Raw genomic sequence first — 17,815 nt, 5'->3', positions numbered from 1 at the left:
GAGAGTCTTTGGAACTCCTTTATCGTAGAGAGCTGAGATAAGGCAGAGTCCTTGTGTATATTTGGAGGTTGAGACAGAGATTCTTGGTCAGTAGAAAAATCAATCCGTATGGGGGAAAGGGCAGGAAAGTGGATGTGAAGTATGCTGGTTCAGGTCTGACCCTTTGAATGACAGAGCAGAATCAAGGGGCCGAATGACCTACTCCTATTCCTTATGGGCTTATGTGGTTTGGTGTTGGATTCACTAATGTGAAGTGCTTTGAGATCGTTTTATTATGCTAAAAGTGCTATACAAGTACAAGCTGTTGTCCCTAAAATTGCCAGAATAGGGTTTTAATATTTAAACTAATTCCCTGCACTAACCTGATAATTACATTTTCTGACAGCATTTTGAGTCCAGTTATGAGGAAGGAGGGTTGTCAGAAACAAGATGAAGTGTCTTTGACATGTCACTCCTGGATTAGCCTATGTTATTTAAAATCGGTGCTGAGTATCTAGAATGACAAGGCTTCCTTGGATTGCTTTTGGGGAGATCTGTTAAGTCACTTGCCAGTGGCCTCTTGCTCTGAAATCAGTTTCTGTGATACTCTTCTTGGGCCCTCGCCCTTCCACTACCCCAGGAATCTTGTTTAGAGCTGTTGCTCCTATATAGTTTGAATTTTCTTACGATTAAGGATTGTGGAAGGTTTCTCAGGACATCACACAACTATGATTGGGTTGGAACAGGAGTGAATGGCATCTATGAAAGGTTGCAGAATGTCAACAGTTATGAGTTAATTGTAAGCTGTGTGATTTATGAGCCTTGCTCATGATCTCCTACTGGGGCTTTCAAATCTTGTAGCTTTGTTTTCTTTTTAAAAACATTCCCACAAAGTTTGAGGCTTTTCATAAAGTTTATAAGGTCAATGGTTTTGGTTATTGCAGGGCAGACAACTTGTGCTGTATTCTGGCTGATTGTGATCATCTGACCATAAGAACACAAGGTATAGAAGTAGAATTAGGCCATTCAGCCCATCAAGTTTGCTCCATATGGTTAATGTGTCTTACAACCCAATTTTCTTGCCTTCTCCCTGTAACCCTTGAAACGCTTACTAATTACAAACTCATCTATCTGTCTTAAATACTCAGTGACTTGGCCTTCATGGCACTCAGTGGCAATGAGTTCCACAGATTATCACCCTGTAGCTGAAGAAATTCTTCCTCCTCATTTCAGTTCTAAAGGATCATCTAGAATTATAAGGGGCCAATCTGTGTGATCAGATTTGCATGGGTTCTAAACATCGTTAAACATCAGACAGCTTTTATTCACATTCTCTGAATTGCTTACAGTTTGCAGTGAACGGTTAGTGAAAGATTTGAAAAACATAGAAGTCATGTATTTTCTAGACTATTAAGTTGCAAATACCATATATTTATTAAATGGGCGTCTAGCCTTTACAGGATAAGCTGTTTGTGCAAATATTTTTGTTTTGCATTTCTTTCCAGCTGTGCAATTTTCTGTTTCTCTAGTTCACTGTAATTTTTACTGGAAGACTGGACCCAGAGACTGACCTTGTCTTTCCTGTAGGAACTCACTGATTTACTATTTCCTATGCTATTAATATTTGAAAGAGATTATATAGAGATAGAGTTTCCTTTTTGATTCTACACCCATCTTTTCAGGGATTTTATATGTTGGAAAAAAATTGCACCTCGAGATTTTTATATTCAATTTCTTGATTTTAAAAGGTATTAGTTTAATCTATGAGGCAGTGGTTAGGCAGATATGTTGAAAGACCAAGACAATTTTTGGTAATGATTTGTTTAAGTTTTACTGCAATTCTATTTAATCAGTAAACCATTTAACTGTCTTTTATAGTACTTGGGAATAATTATTTTCTTTCCCTGCACAGAAGCTCAAGATATAACTGCTCTCACAGTGTCACGCAGAAGAATGAAAGATAACTTGAAATATTCTGTCTTGCCGCAAAAATGGAAATTCGATGTGGCGGCTTACTTTTTAGTTCCAAGTTTGATTCTGGAAATATTGCTCAAGTTGAAAAAGTGGAGCATCCTGAAGGAGAAGTGGATTCAACTCCCAGTGGTGGCAGTACAGGCACAGGAAATTTAGGAAATGTGTTAATCACACCAGATTGTGAGTTTAATGTGTGGACCAAGCCGGACTGTGCTGATACGGAGTTCGAGAATGGTAATAGGTAATTTAACGAGTTTTTTTTGTGCATTTGGGGTAAATAGATATTTTGTTGCCAGGTTAAATCTGCATAAACCATAATCATTTTCCATGACATTACTGTTGCATGAAACTCTGGAAACTTCCTTTCATTACAGGAGAAAGTATGGAAAAAATGCATTATAACAAGATGCATCTGATGATAATAGGCATTAGAGGATGGAATCACCTTGTGGCATATTGGTTTATGTTGACAAGCAAAGGGAAGAGAATTTCAATATGTTCTAATCACTAATCATGAGTATAATGAGTTTTGGGTAAAATTCACCAATAATATGTACTAAATAGATTTGATTGTAAATAGTTCAAGTAGATTGTTTATCATTTCAGTTTGTTGGACAGAAGGTGAAAATCTATTGTAGTACTATTTACAAATTACATTTTATTAAAGCTTCATCAAGCTTTGTTAAGCTTCTTACTACATGCCCATCATTTTCCAAGTTTTAAAGTTAAATGCCTAGGAATTGTAAATGCTAGATTTTTTTTCATACTCCAATAAAAGGTGAATTTATCAGAGTGAGTGTGTTTCAAAATCACATGAAAGCAGTGAACATTATTTGTGATGACTTTGCTTTGTTATCGTTGTGGTCACCACTCTATAGTACTCATTCAACTATAATACATGACTTTGCCTTCCTTATGAGTAGAAATGTCCTCCATTTTAAAGTGACTTTTGAGGTTTACTCTTATGAAGGTGGGAGAGTGGCTCAGTAGTTAGCACTGCTGCCTCACAGCGCTAGGGACCCGGGTTCAATTTCAGCCTTGGGCGAGTGTGTAGAGTTTGTGTGTTCTCCCTGTGCCTGCATGGGTTTCCTTAGGTTAGGTAGATTGTCCATAGTGTCCAGGGCTGTGCAGGCTAGGTGGATTAGCTATGGCAAGTGCAGGGTTACAGGGATAGGATGGGTCTGGGTCGAATGCTCTTCGAAGAGTCGGAGTGGACCCGATGGGCTGAATGGCCTGCTTCCCCCGCACTGTCAGCACTCTGAGTTGCAAAAGGAAGTGAATCCATGATCACTGGAATTTGATGATAAGCCAAAGTCAATAAGCCAAAGCAATGCATATTTCAAGGGGCTCTATGAGAGGAATTCTGGTCTGTTTGCCAAGATCCATTACTAATAAATCACTAGTGCATCTATGACTCTATTTGAGTAAAACTTAGGTGAACAACATAACAAGAAATGATTGTCCATCTGCACAAGTTGAAGAGATACTTGGAGATTTTTTTTTTGCAGATTTGGGGCCTATTTGACTCATTTGCGACATCAGGCACTGATTGGCTTATTTGGCTTTTCTTGATCAAGGCCTGTGAAAAAATTAGTCCTGTCCTTTTTCTGGATAAAAATGATCCCCAGATCCTCCTTAAGATTTTTGCAGAAAAGGCAAGACTTTTAGATTATTCATGTTGACTTCATAACATTGAGTAGAGGATCATGCGGATGAAAATGTGAAAATACCTTAGTTGGCATTATTCCTATATATTTTTCAACATTTTTTTGAATATTTCTACTTTAATTACTTAATGAAATGGGGGATGCATACATCTAGCAAATGAGTTTTAAAAAAAGAGAAATTAATGAGACTGAAATTTGTCAAATCCCTGGGATATGATATACAACCTACAGTGCTGAAGGAGATGGCCTCGGAGAAAGTGGATGCATTGGTGGTCTTTACATTCTGGAACTGTACCACATTTTAGAAGGTTTCAAGTGCTACATTGCCTTTTTTCTTTTGCGTTGTGTTTTGAATATTGTTCATATTTTTAAAAAAGGAAGGAGCGAGAAAACTGGAAACTTCAGACCTTTAGTTTGATGTGAGTAGCAGCAAAAATACTAGCAACTATTATATAGCATGTGATAACTGGACATTTAGAAAACAATGATCCAATTAGGTAGAATCAACGTGGATTTATGAAAAGGAAATCATGTTAGAGCAACCTGTTGGAATATTTTGAGAATGCTACAACAGCAAAGTGGATTAGGGAAAACTGGTGGATGTGGTGTATTTGGATTTTCAGAATTTGATAAGATACAACACCAGGCGATTAATAAAATTTATGCATGTGGGATATATCTGTCATAGATTGTGATTAACAGACACAACAGAGAGTAGGAAAAAGTGGGTAATTCTTAGCTTGGCAGGCTGTGACTAGGGTACTGTAAGGATCAGTGCTTGGGCTGCATCTGTTCAAAATTTAAAACAATGATTGTATGTGGATACCAGATGTAATATTTCCAAGTTTATAGATGAGAGACGTGGAAGTGTGTGTTTGAGGAGGATGCGAAGAGGCATCAAGGGGATTTAGACGGGCTGCGTGGGAGAGACCTGGCAGATGGGATGTGTGAGTTGCGTTGGAAGTGCAGTGTTTCTTAACTGGCAAGATATTGGGAAATGTTGATGTTCAAAGGAATATGGATGTCCTTATTCCTTAGTCACTGTAAATAAGTACGCAGGTGCTACAAGCAGTTAGAAAGGTAAATGGTATGTGGCCTTTTTCACAAGAGGTTTTGAGTATAAGAGTAATGACATCTTGCTTCAATTGTATAGAACCATAATACTCACCAAGAGTATTATGCAGAGTTTTTGGTCCCCTTACCTGAAAAGGAGTGTATTTGCGATAGAGGGAGTGCAATGGAGATTCACTTGACTGATCATGGTTTTGATCTTTTGAAGAAAAATTGAAGATATTATTCTTTATTCTTACTTAGAGTTTGGAAGAATGACAGATGATCTCATTGTAACTTACAGAATACCTAAAGAGCTAGACAAACTACTTATGAAAGTAGAAAGAATGTTTTTCCCTGGCTGGGGTCTAGAACCAGGGAACACATTGTTAGAATGATGGCAAGCTGTTGAGGACAGAGATACAGAAAGTGTCTTCACTCAGAGGATAGTGACTTTTTCAAGTTTTCCCCCCACGAGGCTGTGGGAGCTTAGTTATTAAGTATATTCAATAAGATTATCCCTCATTTTTTTAAGCTCTAATGATTTTGGAGTAAATTTGTAGCTCTGGTTGTGAGTGTTGAAGTTGGTTGTCTCGCTGAGCTAGTTTGTTGTTCCGCAGACGTTTTATTACCGTGCTGGGTAACATCACCAGTGCAGCCTCCGATGAAGCGTTGGTGTGTTTTCCCGCCTGGTTTTTAAATTCTGGAGTCCGTTGAGCTGGATTGCGTCACTTCCAGTTTTCCTTCATAGTGGAATGTATATGGGGTCGAGTTCTATGTTTTTATTAATGGCATTCCACGAAGAAAGCCAGGCTTCTAGGAATTCCCGTACCTGTCTCTGCTTAGCTTGTCCCAGGATTTTTGGTGTTGTCCCAGTCGAATTGGTGGTTCTCCTTATCCATGTGGATTGAGATGAGTGAATATTGGTCATGTCTTTTTGTAGCCAGTTGGTGTTTGTGTACCCTTCTTGTTAGTTTCCTTCCTGTTTGTCCGATGTAGTGTTTTTCACAGTCTCTGCAGGGGATCTTGTAGATGTCATTGGTCCTGTCCATGGCGGGGAGTGGGTCTTTAGTTCGGGTGAGCAGTTGTCGTAGGGTTGATGTGGGCTTGTGTGCCACTCTGATGCCCCGCGGTTGTAAGAGTCCTGTGGTTAATTCCGATGTAGGGTAATGTGATGAGTGTGTCGAGGCGTGTAGTATCTTCCTGATGTTGTTCATGTAGGCATCTTCTGACCCAGTTTTTTTGGATATCCATTATCCTTGAAAACCTCAGAGGTATTCTTCTTCCTTTTGGCGTAGTTCTGTGTTGCTGTAGTGTGTTGTTGCCCGTTTAAATAGTGTTCGCACGCAGCTTCGTTTGTGTGTGCTGGGATAGTTACTGTTGAAGTTCAGTACCTGGTCCGTGTGTGTGACTTTTCAGTGTACTTTCGTTTGCAGTTCCCTATTTGTCTTGTGCTCTACCACGACATCCAGGAATGGGAGCTGTTCTTCTCCTCCTCTCTGGTGAATTTTATTCCAGTGAGGGTGTTGTTTATAAGTTTGTGTCTCCTCTAGTTTGGTCTGTTTAATGATGACAAAGCTGTCGTCCACGTAGCGTATCCATAGTTTTGGTTGAATTAGCGGAATGGCTGACCTTTCTAGTCTTTGCATCGCTGCCTCTGCTATGAGTCCAGAGATAGGCGATCCCATAGGTGTCCCGTTGATTTGTTTGTATGTTTGGCCGTTGAAAGTGAAGTGGGTGGTGAGGCATAGGTCCAGTAGTTTGAGCATGTTGTCTGTGGAAATGGTTTCACTGGGGTATTGCTCTTGTTCCAGTCGTGCTGTCATTGTTTCCCTTGCTGGTGGTATGTCTATTGATGTAAATAGGGCAGTGATATCAAACAATATCATGGTCTCCTCATTGTCTATCCTTATGTCTTTGATGGAGTTGAGGAATTCTTGGGCTGAGTGGATAGAGTGGGATGACTTGCTGACTAAGTGCCTGAGTCTCCTTTGTAGTTCCTCGGCTAAGCTGTGTGATGGAGTGCCTGGTAGGGAGACTATGGGTCTAAGGGGTACTTCCAGCTTGCGCACTTTCGGGAGGCCATAGAATCGGGGTGTGTTGGTTCCTTCGGGTTTCATTCTTAAGATCTGTCCTGCCTGTTTAAATCTTTTTAGCGTGTAGAGGATTTTGTTGCCTAGTTGCGGTGTCGCGTCAGTTTGTACTGGCCGGTATGTGTTTTCGTCGGCGAGCAGTGCCTGTGCCTTGGAGATGTAGTCCCTTTTATTCAGTATCACTGTCATGCGCCCTTTGTCTGTGGGTAGTATTGTGATGTTCTTGTCCTTCTTCAGTCCTTCCAGGGCCTGTCTTTCCAATCTGTTGAGGGTGTTGAGTTCGCTCCTTCTGGTTAGTGTCGGGATTACTGTCTGTCTTATTGTTTGTTGTGTTTCTTTGTTGATATTGTTGGTCCTTAGTGTGGCTTCCAGTGTGGCTAGGAATTCTGTTTTGTTGGCGTCCCTGTAGTTGTAGTTCAGTTCTCTGGTGAGAACGGCTTTTTCTGTGTCTGTCGGTTTCCTGTCAGAGAGGTTTCTTATCCAGGTGTCTGTTCTGTTGTTGTCGTTTTTGTGGGTAAGTGTGGCTAGCTTGTCTTGAAAGGTCTATTTTTCTTGGCTCTTGTGGACTGTTGGCTGATGTTGATGGCTCGTTCCATGTCCGTTGTCCAGTCTTGATTGGTAGCTTCCAGGAATAAAGTTTTTTGGCGTGTAATTTCTCTGTTGTATTTGTGGAGCCGGTTGTGTGCGTCGTTTATCATTACCCTTACCATCTTGCGGCAGTCTTGTTCAGCTGTTTTGCGGGCTTGTGGGTTGTTGATGGGTGGTTTGTACCTTACACTGCGTGGTAATACCTGGTTCCTGAGGCATCCATGTAGGAAGTAGAGTTGTTCATGGGTTGCGCTCTTGTTTGGCGTAGTTTTCCCATTTTCGTGCCAATTTGAGCGTGTTACGCCCGTAGGTCTGATGATGTTACCCAGCATGGTAACGAAACGTCTGCGGAACAACAAACCAGCTCAGTAAGCCAACCAACCTCAATATGCTCTAATGAATAAAGTGCTAACCTGTTTAGCCAATCTTGATTAGTCAACCCTTTCATTCTAGGGATTTGCCTAGTGAACTTCTTTCGAACTGCTTCCAATGCCAGTGTATCCTTTCTTAAAGATGAGGACCAAAACTGTACACAGTTTTTTAAGTATACATTCAACAACACCCTGTGCAGTTGTAGCAAGACTTCACTATTTTTAAATTCTGCCCTTAGCATTTAAGGCCAAAATTCCATTTGCCTTCTCAATTATTTGCTTCATCTGTATACTAAATTCTAATGTATTATGCATAAGAACACCCCACTGCACGTTTTTGGAGTCTCTTTCCATTTAAACAATGGACTTCCTTTTAACTTTTCCTACGAAAGTGCATGTCCTTACACTGTACGCCTGTGCACTAAATTCCATGTGCCAAGTTTTGCCCACTGACTCAACCTATGTTCACTTGAAGATTCCTTAAATTCTCATCAGAACATACCCTTCCACATATTTTTTGTACCTTCAGCAAATTTGAATGCATTAAATGCTGCCCTTCTCCAAGACATTAATAGGGGTAGGAAATAATTGAGGCCCTTGGACTGATCTCTATGGTGTTCCACAAGTTATATCTTTTCAACCTGAAAAAGAACAATATTTTGATTTATTTATTGTCATATTGTCCAAAATGTTGTGAAAAGTTATGATTATGACTGGTACAGGCAGATCATAGTAAGCAAAGGATGTACAGATCAAAAAGACTTGGATAAAGACATTAAGGTTACATTGCTCAGGATATACTCCTAGGTGAGATCAACTTTACTTGAGGCTAGAGAGTCAATTCATCAGTCTGATAACAGATGGGAAGAAGCTGTTCCTGAACCTGCTTGTGCGTGTGTTCAGGCTTCTGTATCTTCTGCCTGACGGAAGGGCTTCCAGGAGGTCATTACCAAATTGCGATGCATCTTTGATGATGTTGGCAGCCTTTCTGTGGCAGCGAGCCGTGTAAATGGAGTCCATGGATGGAAGGTTGGCTTCTGTGATGGTCTGGGCTGTGCGCACAAGCTTCTGTAATTTCTTGCGCTCCTGGGCAGAGCAGTTGCCATACAAGGCCGTTATGCACACGGACAATGATGCATCTGTACAGATTGGTGAGGGACCTTATAGACGTACAAAAACTGATTTCAGTGTTAACCAAACCTCAATCTGTGCAATCATAGTACCCCAAAAATATGAGCTCGTATCTTGTGCAATAAACCTTTATTGAATGACACCTGGAAATCCAAATGCACTACATCTACCATTTCATATAACATACTTGAGGCACCAGCAGCTAAAAAAGTCTGCTTTTTATGCAACAAATATTTTCTGAGAGGATGGATCTCCTGCATAGAAAGGCAACAGGCAGGTTCGCTAGAATTTATCAGACTATCTTGTTGTAGGCCTTTTTCTTCTGAAGCTGTTTGGGTTGTATGGCGTCTTGTTTGGATGCTTAGGTGTGTTATGATAGCTATCTAATTAGCATGAAATTTAGTGCTTCAGCTAGTCCACTACATAACATGTCCACAGTATTGAGCTTTGGTGCTTTCCATCCTTATAGTGGTATATTGAGTGTGTCAAATATATTCTGTAGGCTTCAGTGCCTGACTGTCTGTCTGGGAATCAAGTGCTTCCCATTTTGTCAATTTGGAAAGGAATGGTTTGGTGTATATATACACTATAGTTTTGTTCTTCTTGAACACATTTGGATCTTTTTCTTCTGTGCTTACCATTTTCCATAAGGTACCATTCTGGAAATACACAATTTTAAAACTTTCATTCAATTTTTCAAATCCTTCCTCATCCTATCTATAATCTTCTGGGCAGTATCTGCTGCAGTGTGCCAGGGAGGCTGAGCACAAGCAGAATTAAAATCTGATTTTCCGCTTGTTTCATAATCTTCTGTGCTTCGTTGCTATCTCTGCATTCAAATTCTGACCTCTTGGCTATTGAAATAGGCTAAAAGGGTTGGAACTCTGTACAGTGGAGAACTGTAGACTTATTCAACATATAAATACATTTTAAAAAAAAAAGACACAGAGAATAGATTCCAGTTGACAGCTTTCTCCAGTTGTTTAAATTTGGTTGCACCTAGGGTGTCACTGTTAAATTGAATAAGCCAGATCTAGTTACGTGCCAAGAATTAAATTGTTGGATAGGTGGCTGCCCAGTAACCTAAATGAGATGGAGAGAAATTTCCAGATTTCTTCCTCCTAAGCTTTGGGTGGGTAGGAGAGTATATTCTTGTGTTGCACCAGGAATCATAATTACATGGGACAAGCTGGGCCAGAGAGCTTCTACTTGTTTGTCATTACTTGTATGCAAGTACTTTGGTATGCCCAGAGGATGTGAAAGAAGTTATACAAATACATCTTTTATTTTTTAATTCATTTAGAAAATAAGTTTGTCTTAATTATTCTTGTGTTTTTGTAAACTATTTGTTTACTTAATCTAAATGACAAAGTTAATGGAGTGCAACAAAAATGATTGAGAATGGAGAGGTTTGATTATGAGGATCAATAATGTTATTATTGCACACATTTCCACAGGAAAAGTTTCATAACCCCAAAAAGCAGCAAATTTATTGGCTATGTAATAGTTCTCGCAAAAGTGAACCATGATTAGCAATTTCACTTTGCCCAGAACAGTGGAACCAGATGGGATAGTCTGTGTTTAAGGAGGGGTAAATTCAGAATTAAGTTATGGAACAGGCTGTCATGGAGAAAGTGGAATGAGTAAGTATTGATTCATTTAGATTTAAATTAGCTAGATTTCTTTCAGAAAATAACAGTCAGTATTCATTATACGAATAACTAGATGTAACACATATAAGAGATGGTTGGAATGGCAGGTGACTTCGGATGTGTGATTCTCCGAGTTTTTCGCCTCATTTCATGTCGAGTCAGTTAAAGATTAATTGATGGAGATTGTTTCCCTCAATTAATTAGCAACTTTATTGTTGTTGTTTCACATGACTATTAATCTGGTAATGGATGACGTGGATTGACTCTTTGTTCCAGCAAATCTGATGATTTTAACAAACTAAGCAAATTTAGATTATTTTCAGGGATATTTCTTCATATTCATTGATTGGAACTGATGAACCTGAGGAAAGAAATTGGTCAACATAATTGTTTTTTTTATCAATTTTTTTATGATCTGACACTTGAATTAATGCAACATATTGACTATTATTTATTTTGTCTTTATCTTCAGGTCCTGGTTTTATTTTAGCGTGAAGGGAGGAATTCCGAGTAAAGTTATTAAAATCAATATCATGAATATGAATAAGCAGAGCAAACTGTACTCGCAGGGAATGGCACCATTAGTAAAGACTCTTCCTGGAAGACCACGTTGGGAGCGGGTGCGAGAAAGACCAACATATGAAGTATGGAAATTCTGGAATTGGTGATCTTGTAGAGTTTTGTTTTGCATCCTGTCGATTGTGGCATATAGTTAGTCTTTGAAGCTTTGTAAACTCCTTCCAAAAACAGGAGCCAGCTTACATGCTGAGTATAAAATGTGAACTGTTGGTGTTGGTGTTGGTGTCGTTTCCCATTTTGAAATATGAATAAAAATCTGAATGTTAGTTGCCATGTGCAGTCTGCACACGAGGGTGTGTCTTCAACTCATTGCCTGCGCAATCCCATTTGCTGACTTGTAAGGTGTGTGTAACTCTAAACATGTATTTCCTAACTAAAAAATGGAAGCCAATTCCTAATGTGCTAATAGCAATAAACGTGCATCAAGTATTTGAAAACTGGAGGGGTTGACTTGTATACTTTGTAGGCCTAAATAAGCATTTTGTCCAGAAAGGGATAATCTTATATACAAAGTCAACTTGTAGCCACATCTATAGGAATTAGAAATGTTCTAGTTGACAAAGGGATTTATAAGAGGACGTGGGTATGAATGGTAGGTTATGTGTTGTGGCCCCGTTTGTGTACAGAGAGCCATGAGGATGAGCAGGGGCATAGACGGGTATGGAGGAAATAAGGGCCCTTTGGGTGTGGCTGGGATCATGTTTTGACATAGAATGAAAATAGTGTTTCTCTTAGCCTATTATTCAACCACAGCTGGGACAGAGTCTCAGAGCCTGGAGGTGTCGCCCTTCTTAAAAGTCTGTTTTGACACTTCCTGTAACTGTTCCAATCATTCCTGGGGAAACGTTTGGATGGGGGTTGAATCCAGCATGTATCCCTTCCTCTCCAAATGAGGATTTCCATTGTTTGTAGCACTTGTTTCCAGGGTAAATGTGGCATACTGGGAACTTTCCTTTGAGAATGAAAGTTCAGGTGTGGTGTGTGTGACATGAGTTAGTTTTCCATTGACAACATTCCTGTTCAAGGTTGGTAGCTGTTTTCACACATTACTCGTTGCTAATTAGAAGTAGAATTTGCATTTGCTGCAGTACTGATTTAAAAAGAAATTCAAATCCCCAACCCTTATTTGTCTTCCTTTGGAAAGTGAGCTTCAGGTTGTGCACATTGATGTCACAGATGTAGTGTGCATGGATTTCCAGTCATAGTCATAGAGTCATAGAGTCATACAGCACAGACACAGACCCTTTGGTCCAACCAGTCCATGCCGAACATAATCCCAAATTAAGCTAGTCCCACCTGCCTGCTCCTTACCCATACCCAAGTATTTATTGAGTTTATTTGTCATGTGTACCTAAGTATAGTGAAAAGCTTTGTTTACAAGCTGTACAAGCAGATCATAGTAAGCTAGGACATACAGTTCATAAGATGAAAAAAAACTAGGCAGAGACACAACTTATGTCGCATAGGGCGTGTGCTAGGCAAGATCAACATTAGCAAGATCAGCATTACTTGAAGTTAGAGAGTCCATTCATCAGTCTAATAACAGCTGGGAAGAAGCTGTTCCTGGACCTGTCATTGTGTCTGTTCAAGCTTCTGTATCTATTTGGACAGTATGCTTTCAATGGTACATCTGTAAAAGTTGTTGAGACACCTTGTGGACATGCCAAATTTCCTGAGCCGTCTGAGGAAGAAGAGGTGTTGTTGTGCCTTCTTGATCTTCGCATCTACATGGAAAGTCCAGGACAGGTTGTGGGTTATCGTCACTTCTAGGAACTTGATGTTCTCCACACACTCAACATCAGCTCTGTTGATGTAGATAGGGGAATGTTCTCCTCCCTTCTCTCAAGTCAATGATCATTTCTTCAGTTTTGCCAATGTTGAGAGGTTGTTCTCGTTGCACCGTGTCACCAAGCCCTCTATCTCCTTTCTGTGTTCTGACTCATCGTTGTTAGACATCTGTCCTACCACAGTGGTGTCATCAGCAAACTTGTAGTTGGAGTTTATTCAGAGTTTGGCAACACAGTCATGGGTGTACAGGGAATATAGTGGGGGACTGAACGCATTATTGGGGGGCTCCAGTGTTGAGTGTTATTGTGGAGGAAGTGCAGTTGTCTATCTTTACTGATTGTGGTCTGTGTGTCAGAAAGCTGAGGATCCAGTTGCAAAGGACGGAGCCAAGATCTGTCCGGAGTGGAGAATGGTTTTGAAGGCACAGCTGTTGTTGATGAGCAGGAGTTTGCAGATGATGCCAAGTTGGGTGGGGGGGTGAACTGTGACGAGGATGCAGAGATCCTTCAGCATGATCTCGACAGGTTGGGTGAGTGGGCAGGTCAATGGCAGATGCAGTCTAATTTGGATAACTGAAGTTATTTGCTTCAGAAGCAAAACAAATGGCAGATTAATACCCGAACGGCTGTAAATTGGGAGTGGGGAGTGGGCAGCGGGACCTGGGCGCTCTTGTGCACCAGTCGCTGAAAGTAAGCATGTAGGGGCAGCAGGTGGTAAAAAAGACAAATGGTTTGTTGGCCTTTATCGCAAGAGGTTTCAATTACAGGAGCAGGGATGTGTTGCAGTTGTACAGGGCCTTGGTGAGACCACACGTAGAATATTATATGCAGTTTTGGTCTCCTTTTCTGAGGAAGGAAGCTCTTGCCCTCGAGGAAGTGCAGCGAAGGTTTACCAGGCTGTTTCTGGGGATGGCGGGTCTGATGTATGAGGAGAGATTGACTAGGTTGGGATTGTTTTTGCTGAAGTTCAGATGAATGAGGGGGGGGATCTCATAGAGATTTAAATTTCTAACGGGACTGTACAGGGTAAATGCAGAGAGGATATTCCTGACGTTGGGTGTGCCCAGAACGAGGGGTCACTGTCTGGGGATTCGGAGTAGACTATTTAGAACAGAGATGAGGAGACACTTCTTCACCCAAAGAGTGATGAGCCTGTGCAATTCATTACCACAGGAAGTAGTTGATGCCAAAGCATTGAATGTATTCAGGAGACGACTAGATATAGCACTTGGGGCGAATGGGATCAAAGGTTATGGGGAGAAAGAAGGATTAGGCTGTTGAGTTGGATGATCAGCCATGATTGTGAAGAATGTCTGAGCAGGCTCAAAGGGCCGAATGGCCGCCTCCTGCTCCTATCTTCTATGTTTCTATGACTGACGTAGGTGTCCTTGTTGTCCAGATGTTCCAGGGATGACTGCAGAGCTAGGGAAATGGCATCCACTGTGGACCTGTCGGTGGGCAAATTATAGAGGATCAATGCTGGCTGGGAGACTAGAGGTGCTGTGGGCCATGACCAGCCTTTCAAAGCACTTCATGATTATGGAGGTCAGAGCCCCTGAGCGGTAGTCATTAAGGCACGTTGTATGTGCTTTCTTGTGTAATGGGATGACAGTGGTTTTCTTGACGCAGGTGGGGACTTCGGCTTGTAGAAGGGAGAGGATGAAGATGTCTGTGAATACCTCCACCAGTTGGTCCGCAGTGGATCCAAGTGCTCGGCCAGGTACTCTGTACGGGCCCGTCGCTTTCCTTGGGTTGACTCCCAGAAAGACTGATCTGACGTCTGTAGCGGTGACAAACCTTTCCTATTCATCTACTTATCCAAATGTCTTTTAAATGTTGTAATCATACCCACATCCACCACTTTTCAGGAAGTTTACCACACGTGAACCACCCTCTGTGTGAAAAATTTGCCCCTCAAGTCCTTTTTAAGTTGAGAGGAGAAAGGTTTAAGAATGTGCCCCCAGTCTTGAAGTCCCCCATCCTAGGGAAAAGACAACAACCGTTAATTCTGTCTATACCCCTCCTTATTTTGTAAACTTCTATAAGGTTGCCTTTCGACCTGCTACGCTCCAGTGAACAATGTCCCAGCCTATCCAGCCTTTCTTTATAACTTGGGTCTTCCATACCTGGCAACATCCTGGTAAATCTCTTCCGAACCCTCTCCAGCTTAATAATATCCTTCTGATAACTGGGTGACCAGAACTGGACACAGTATTTCAGAAGAGGCCTCACCAGTGTCCTGTATAACATCAACATGACTTCCCAACTCCTATACTCAGGAGACTGAGCAATGAGGGCAAGTGTGCCAAATGCCTTTTTAACCACACTGTCTATATATGACGCGAACTTCAAAGAATTATGTACCTGCATCCCCAGGTCTCTCTGTTCTACAACACCACACAAAGTGCTCCCAAAAATTGTATAAGCCCTACCCTTGTTTGTTGTACCAAAATGCAATACCTCGCATTTGTCCAGATTGAAATCCATCTGCCACTTTTCTGCCCATTGACCCATTTGATCAAGTTCCCTTTGTAATCTTAGAAAACTTTCTTCATTGTCTAATATGCCGTGAGTTTTGGTGTCTCTGCACACTTACAAACCATGCCTTCTACACTCTATTTTCATCCAAATCATTTAAGTAAATAACAAACAAAGAGGGCCCAGAAGTAATCCCTGTAGAACACCCCACTGGTGACACGCTTCCAGACTGAGAAGCAACCCTCCACCACCACTCTGTTTCCTGCTGTTAAGCCAATTATGTATCCAATTGGCAAGCTCACTCTGAATCCCATCTGACCTAACTTTATTAATTAGTCTGCTGTGCAGAACCTTGTTGAAGGCTTTAATCTCATTTTTAGAAAGAAAATAATGGAAATATTTTGTTCAAGGCTATGATAATGTTGATCTTATTACTGATCACCAACCAAATACATTTGGGAAGATATTGATGATCCATAGATTTAGTACTGCAAAAAGGTTTGGGATTAACTTCTTTAAATAAACTCCATGTTTTTGAGCAATTATAATAAAGGTCACTTTGCTCTTCTACTTTTCTGATTTGTCTTGCAGTTTGGATTAGAAAGTAATGTATATTCAGTTAACATAGTTGTTCACGAATACCAACAATCTGCAATTGTCAAGTTCCTTTAATGTAGTGGAACATTAGGAGTGCATTTTTTGTTTTTAAAAAAAAATGTTGAGTCAGGGAGAAAGTCAGCTGACCAGAAGCTTGATGGAAAAGGTAGGTTCCTTCAGAGAGTGTTAAAACTGTTGGATACGTGGTTAGTTTTAGAGTCTAGGCAGCTGAATGTATTACTGCTGACAGCACACTGATAAAGTGGGAATGCAGAAGGCTAGGACTGGGGGACCATAGATATCTTGCAATTTGTAGGGCCAGAGGAAGTAACAAAGCTGGGGATGGTAATGCTGCAGAAGGTGAGAGTTTTAAAGTCAAGGCATTGCTTAATCGGAAACTGATGTACATTGGTTATAACCAATATGGGAGAAGTGCACTGTCTTTCTCTAGTTCTGTTACTCCACAGGGCAGAACCTATGTTTTAAAAAAAAGCAAGTTTTACCCAGTTATCAATATTACCAAATATAATATAAATCCAACAATCTGGTTTCTTTGTTGAGAAATGGAACAACTGATTTATTAAAAAAATGACTTGGTGAGTAAAGAGGCAAACCTTATGAACACAGTTTGGAATACAGCAGGTTATTTGGAAGGGTATGTATTTATACTAACATGGACATGCACACACCAGTTAGAGAAAAACTAAAGCTTTCCCTAGGGAGATTAACACTTCACAAAAAAAAAATTAGGCCAAAGAATTGTCAGTTCTTAAAGGAAAAAAAGATGAGGCATTCAACAAGGTTCCTCAAGATATACTGGTTGGTAAGGTTAGATCACATGGAATACAGGGAGAAACTAGCTATTTAGGTACAGAGATAACAAGGTGTAGAACTGGATGAACGCAGTAAGGCTGACGTTTTAGGCCTAGACCCTTCTTCAGAAAAACAGAACTGGGTACAGAACTGGCTCAAAGGTAGAAGACATAGGGTGGTGGTGGAAGGTTGCTTTTCAGATTGGAGGCCTGTGACTAGCAGAGTGCCACAAAGATCAATGCTGAGTTCACTGCTTTTCAACATCTATATAAATGATTTGGATGTGAACGTAGGAGGTATGGTTATTAAGTTTGCAGATAACACCAAAATTGGAGGTATAGTGGATAGCGAAGAAGGTTACCTCGGGAGTACAACAGGATCTTGATCAGGTGGGCCAAGGAGTGGCAGACGGAGTTTAATTTAGATAAATGCAAGGAGCTGCACTTTGGAATGGCAAATTAAGGCAGGACTTTTGCACTTAATGGTCAGGCCCTGGGGAGTGTTGCTGAACAAAGAGACCTTGGAGTGCAGGTTCATAGAAAGTTGAGTCCCAGGTAGACATTTCGTACACCTGCCTTTATTGGTCAGTGCATTGAGAAAGGAATTAGGAGGTCATGTTGCTGTTGTACAGGACATTGGTTAGGCCACTTTTGGAATACTGTGTGCAATTCTAGTTTCCCTGCTATTGGAAGGATGTTGTGAAACTTGAAAGGGTTCAGAAAAGATTTACAAGGATATTGCCAGGGTTGAGGGTTTGAGCTATAGGGAGAGGCTGAATAGGCTGGGGCTATTTTCCGTGCCGTGTTGGAGGCTGACAGGTGACCTTCGTAGAGGCTTATAAAACAATGAGGGGCATGGATAGGATAAATTGACAAGGACTTTTCCCTGCGGTGGGGAGTCCAAGACTAGAGGGCATGGGTTTAAGATGAGATGGGAAAGATTTAAAAGGGACCTAAGGAGCAGTGTTCTCATGCAGAGGGTGGTGCGTGTATGGAATGAGCTGCCAGAGGGTGTGGTGGATGCTGATACAATTAACATTTAAAGGCATTTGGATGG

General features: G+C 40.9%; 1 protein-coding gene across 5 annotated transcripts in view; it reads left to right on the top strand.

Annotated features, from left to right (window-relative positions):
* agbl5 (AGBL carboxypeptidase 5) overlaps window positions 1–17,815 on the top strand; it is a 116,117-nt gene that overhangs the window by 4,488 nt on the left and 93,814 nt on the right. For all 5 annotated transcript variants that reach the window (XM_048596854.1, XM_020512682.2, XM_048596853.1 and 2 more), the window contains exons 2-3: window positions 1,892–2,194; window positions 10,978–11,149. In XM_048596854.1, coding sequence (XP_048452811.1) covers window positions 1,971–2,194; window positions 10,978–11,149 — 396 coding nt within the window. In that variant the 5' untranslated portion in view covers window positions 1,892–1,970. The remainder of the gene's footprint in view (window positions 1–1,891; window positions 2,195–10,977; window positions 11,150–17,815) is intronic.

This window comes from Rhincodon typus, chromosome 5, assembly GCF_021869965.1.
Source record: "Rhincodon typus isolate 14 chromosome 5, sRhiTyp1.1, whole genome shotgun sequence".
NCBI classification, from domain to species: domain Eukaryota; kingdom Metazoa; phylum Chordata; class Chondrichthyes; order Orectolobiformes; family Rhincodontidae; genus Rhincodon; species Rhincodon typus.
The sequence above is the reverse complement of the archived record's forward strand: the minus strand, read 5'-3'. Positions and strand labels throughout refer to the sequence as shown.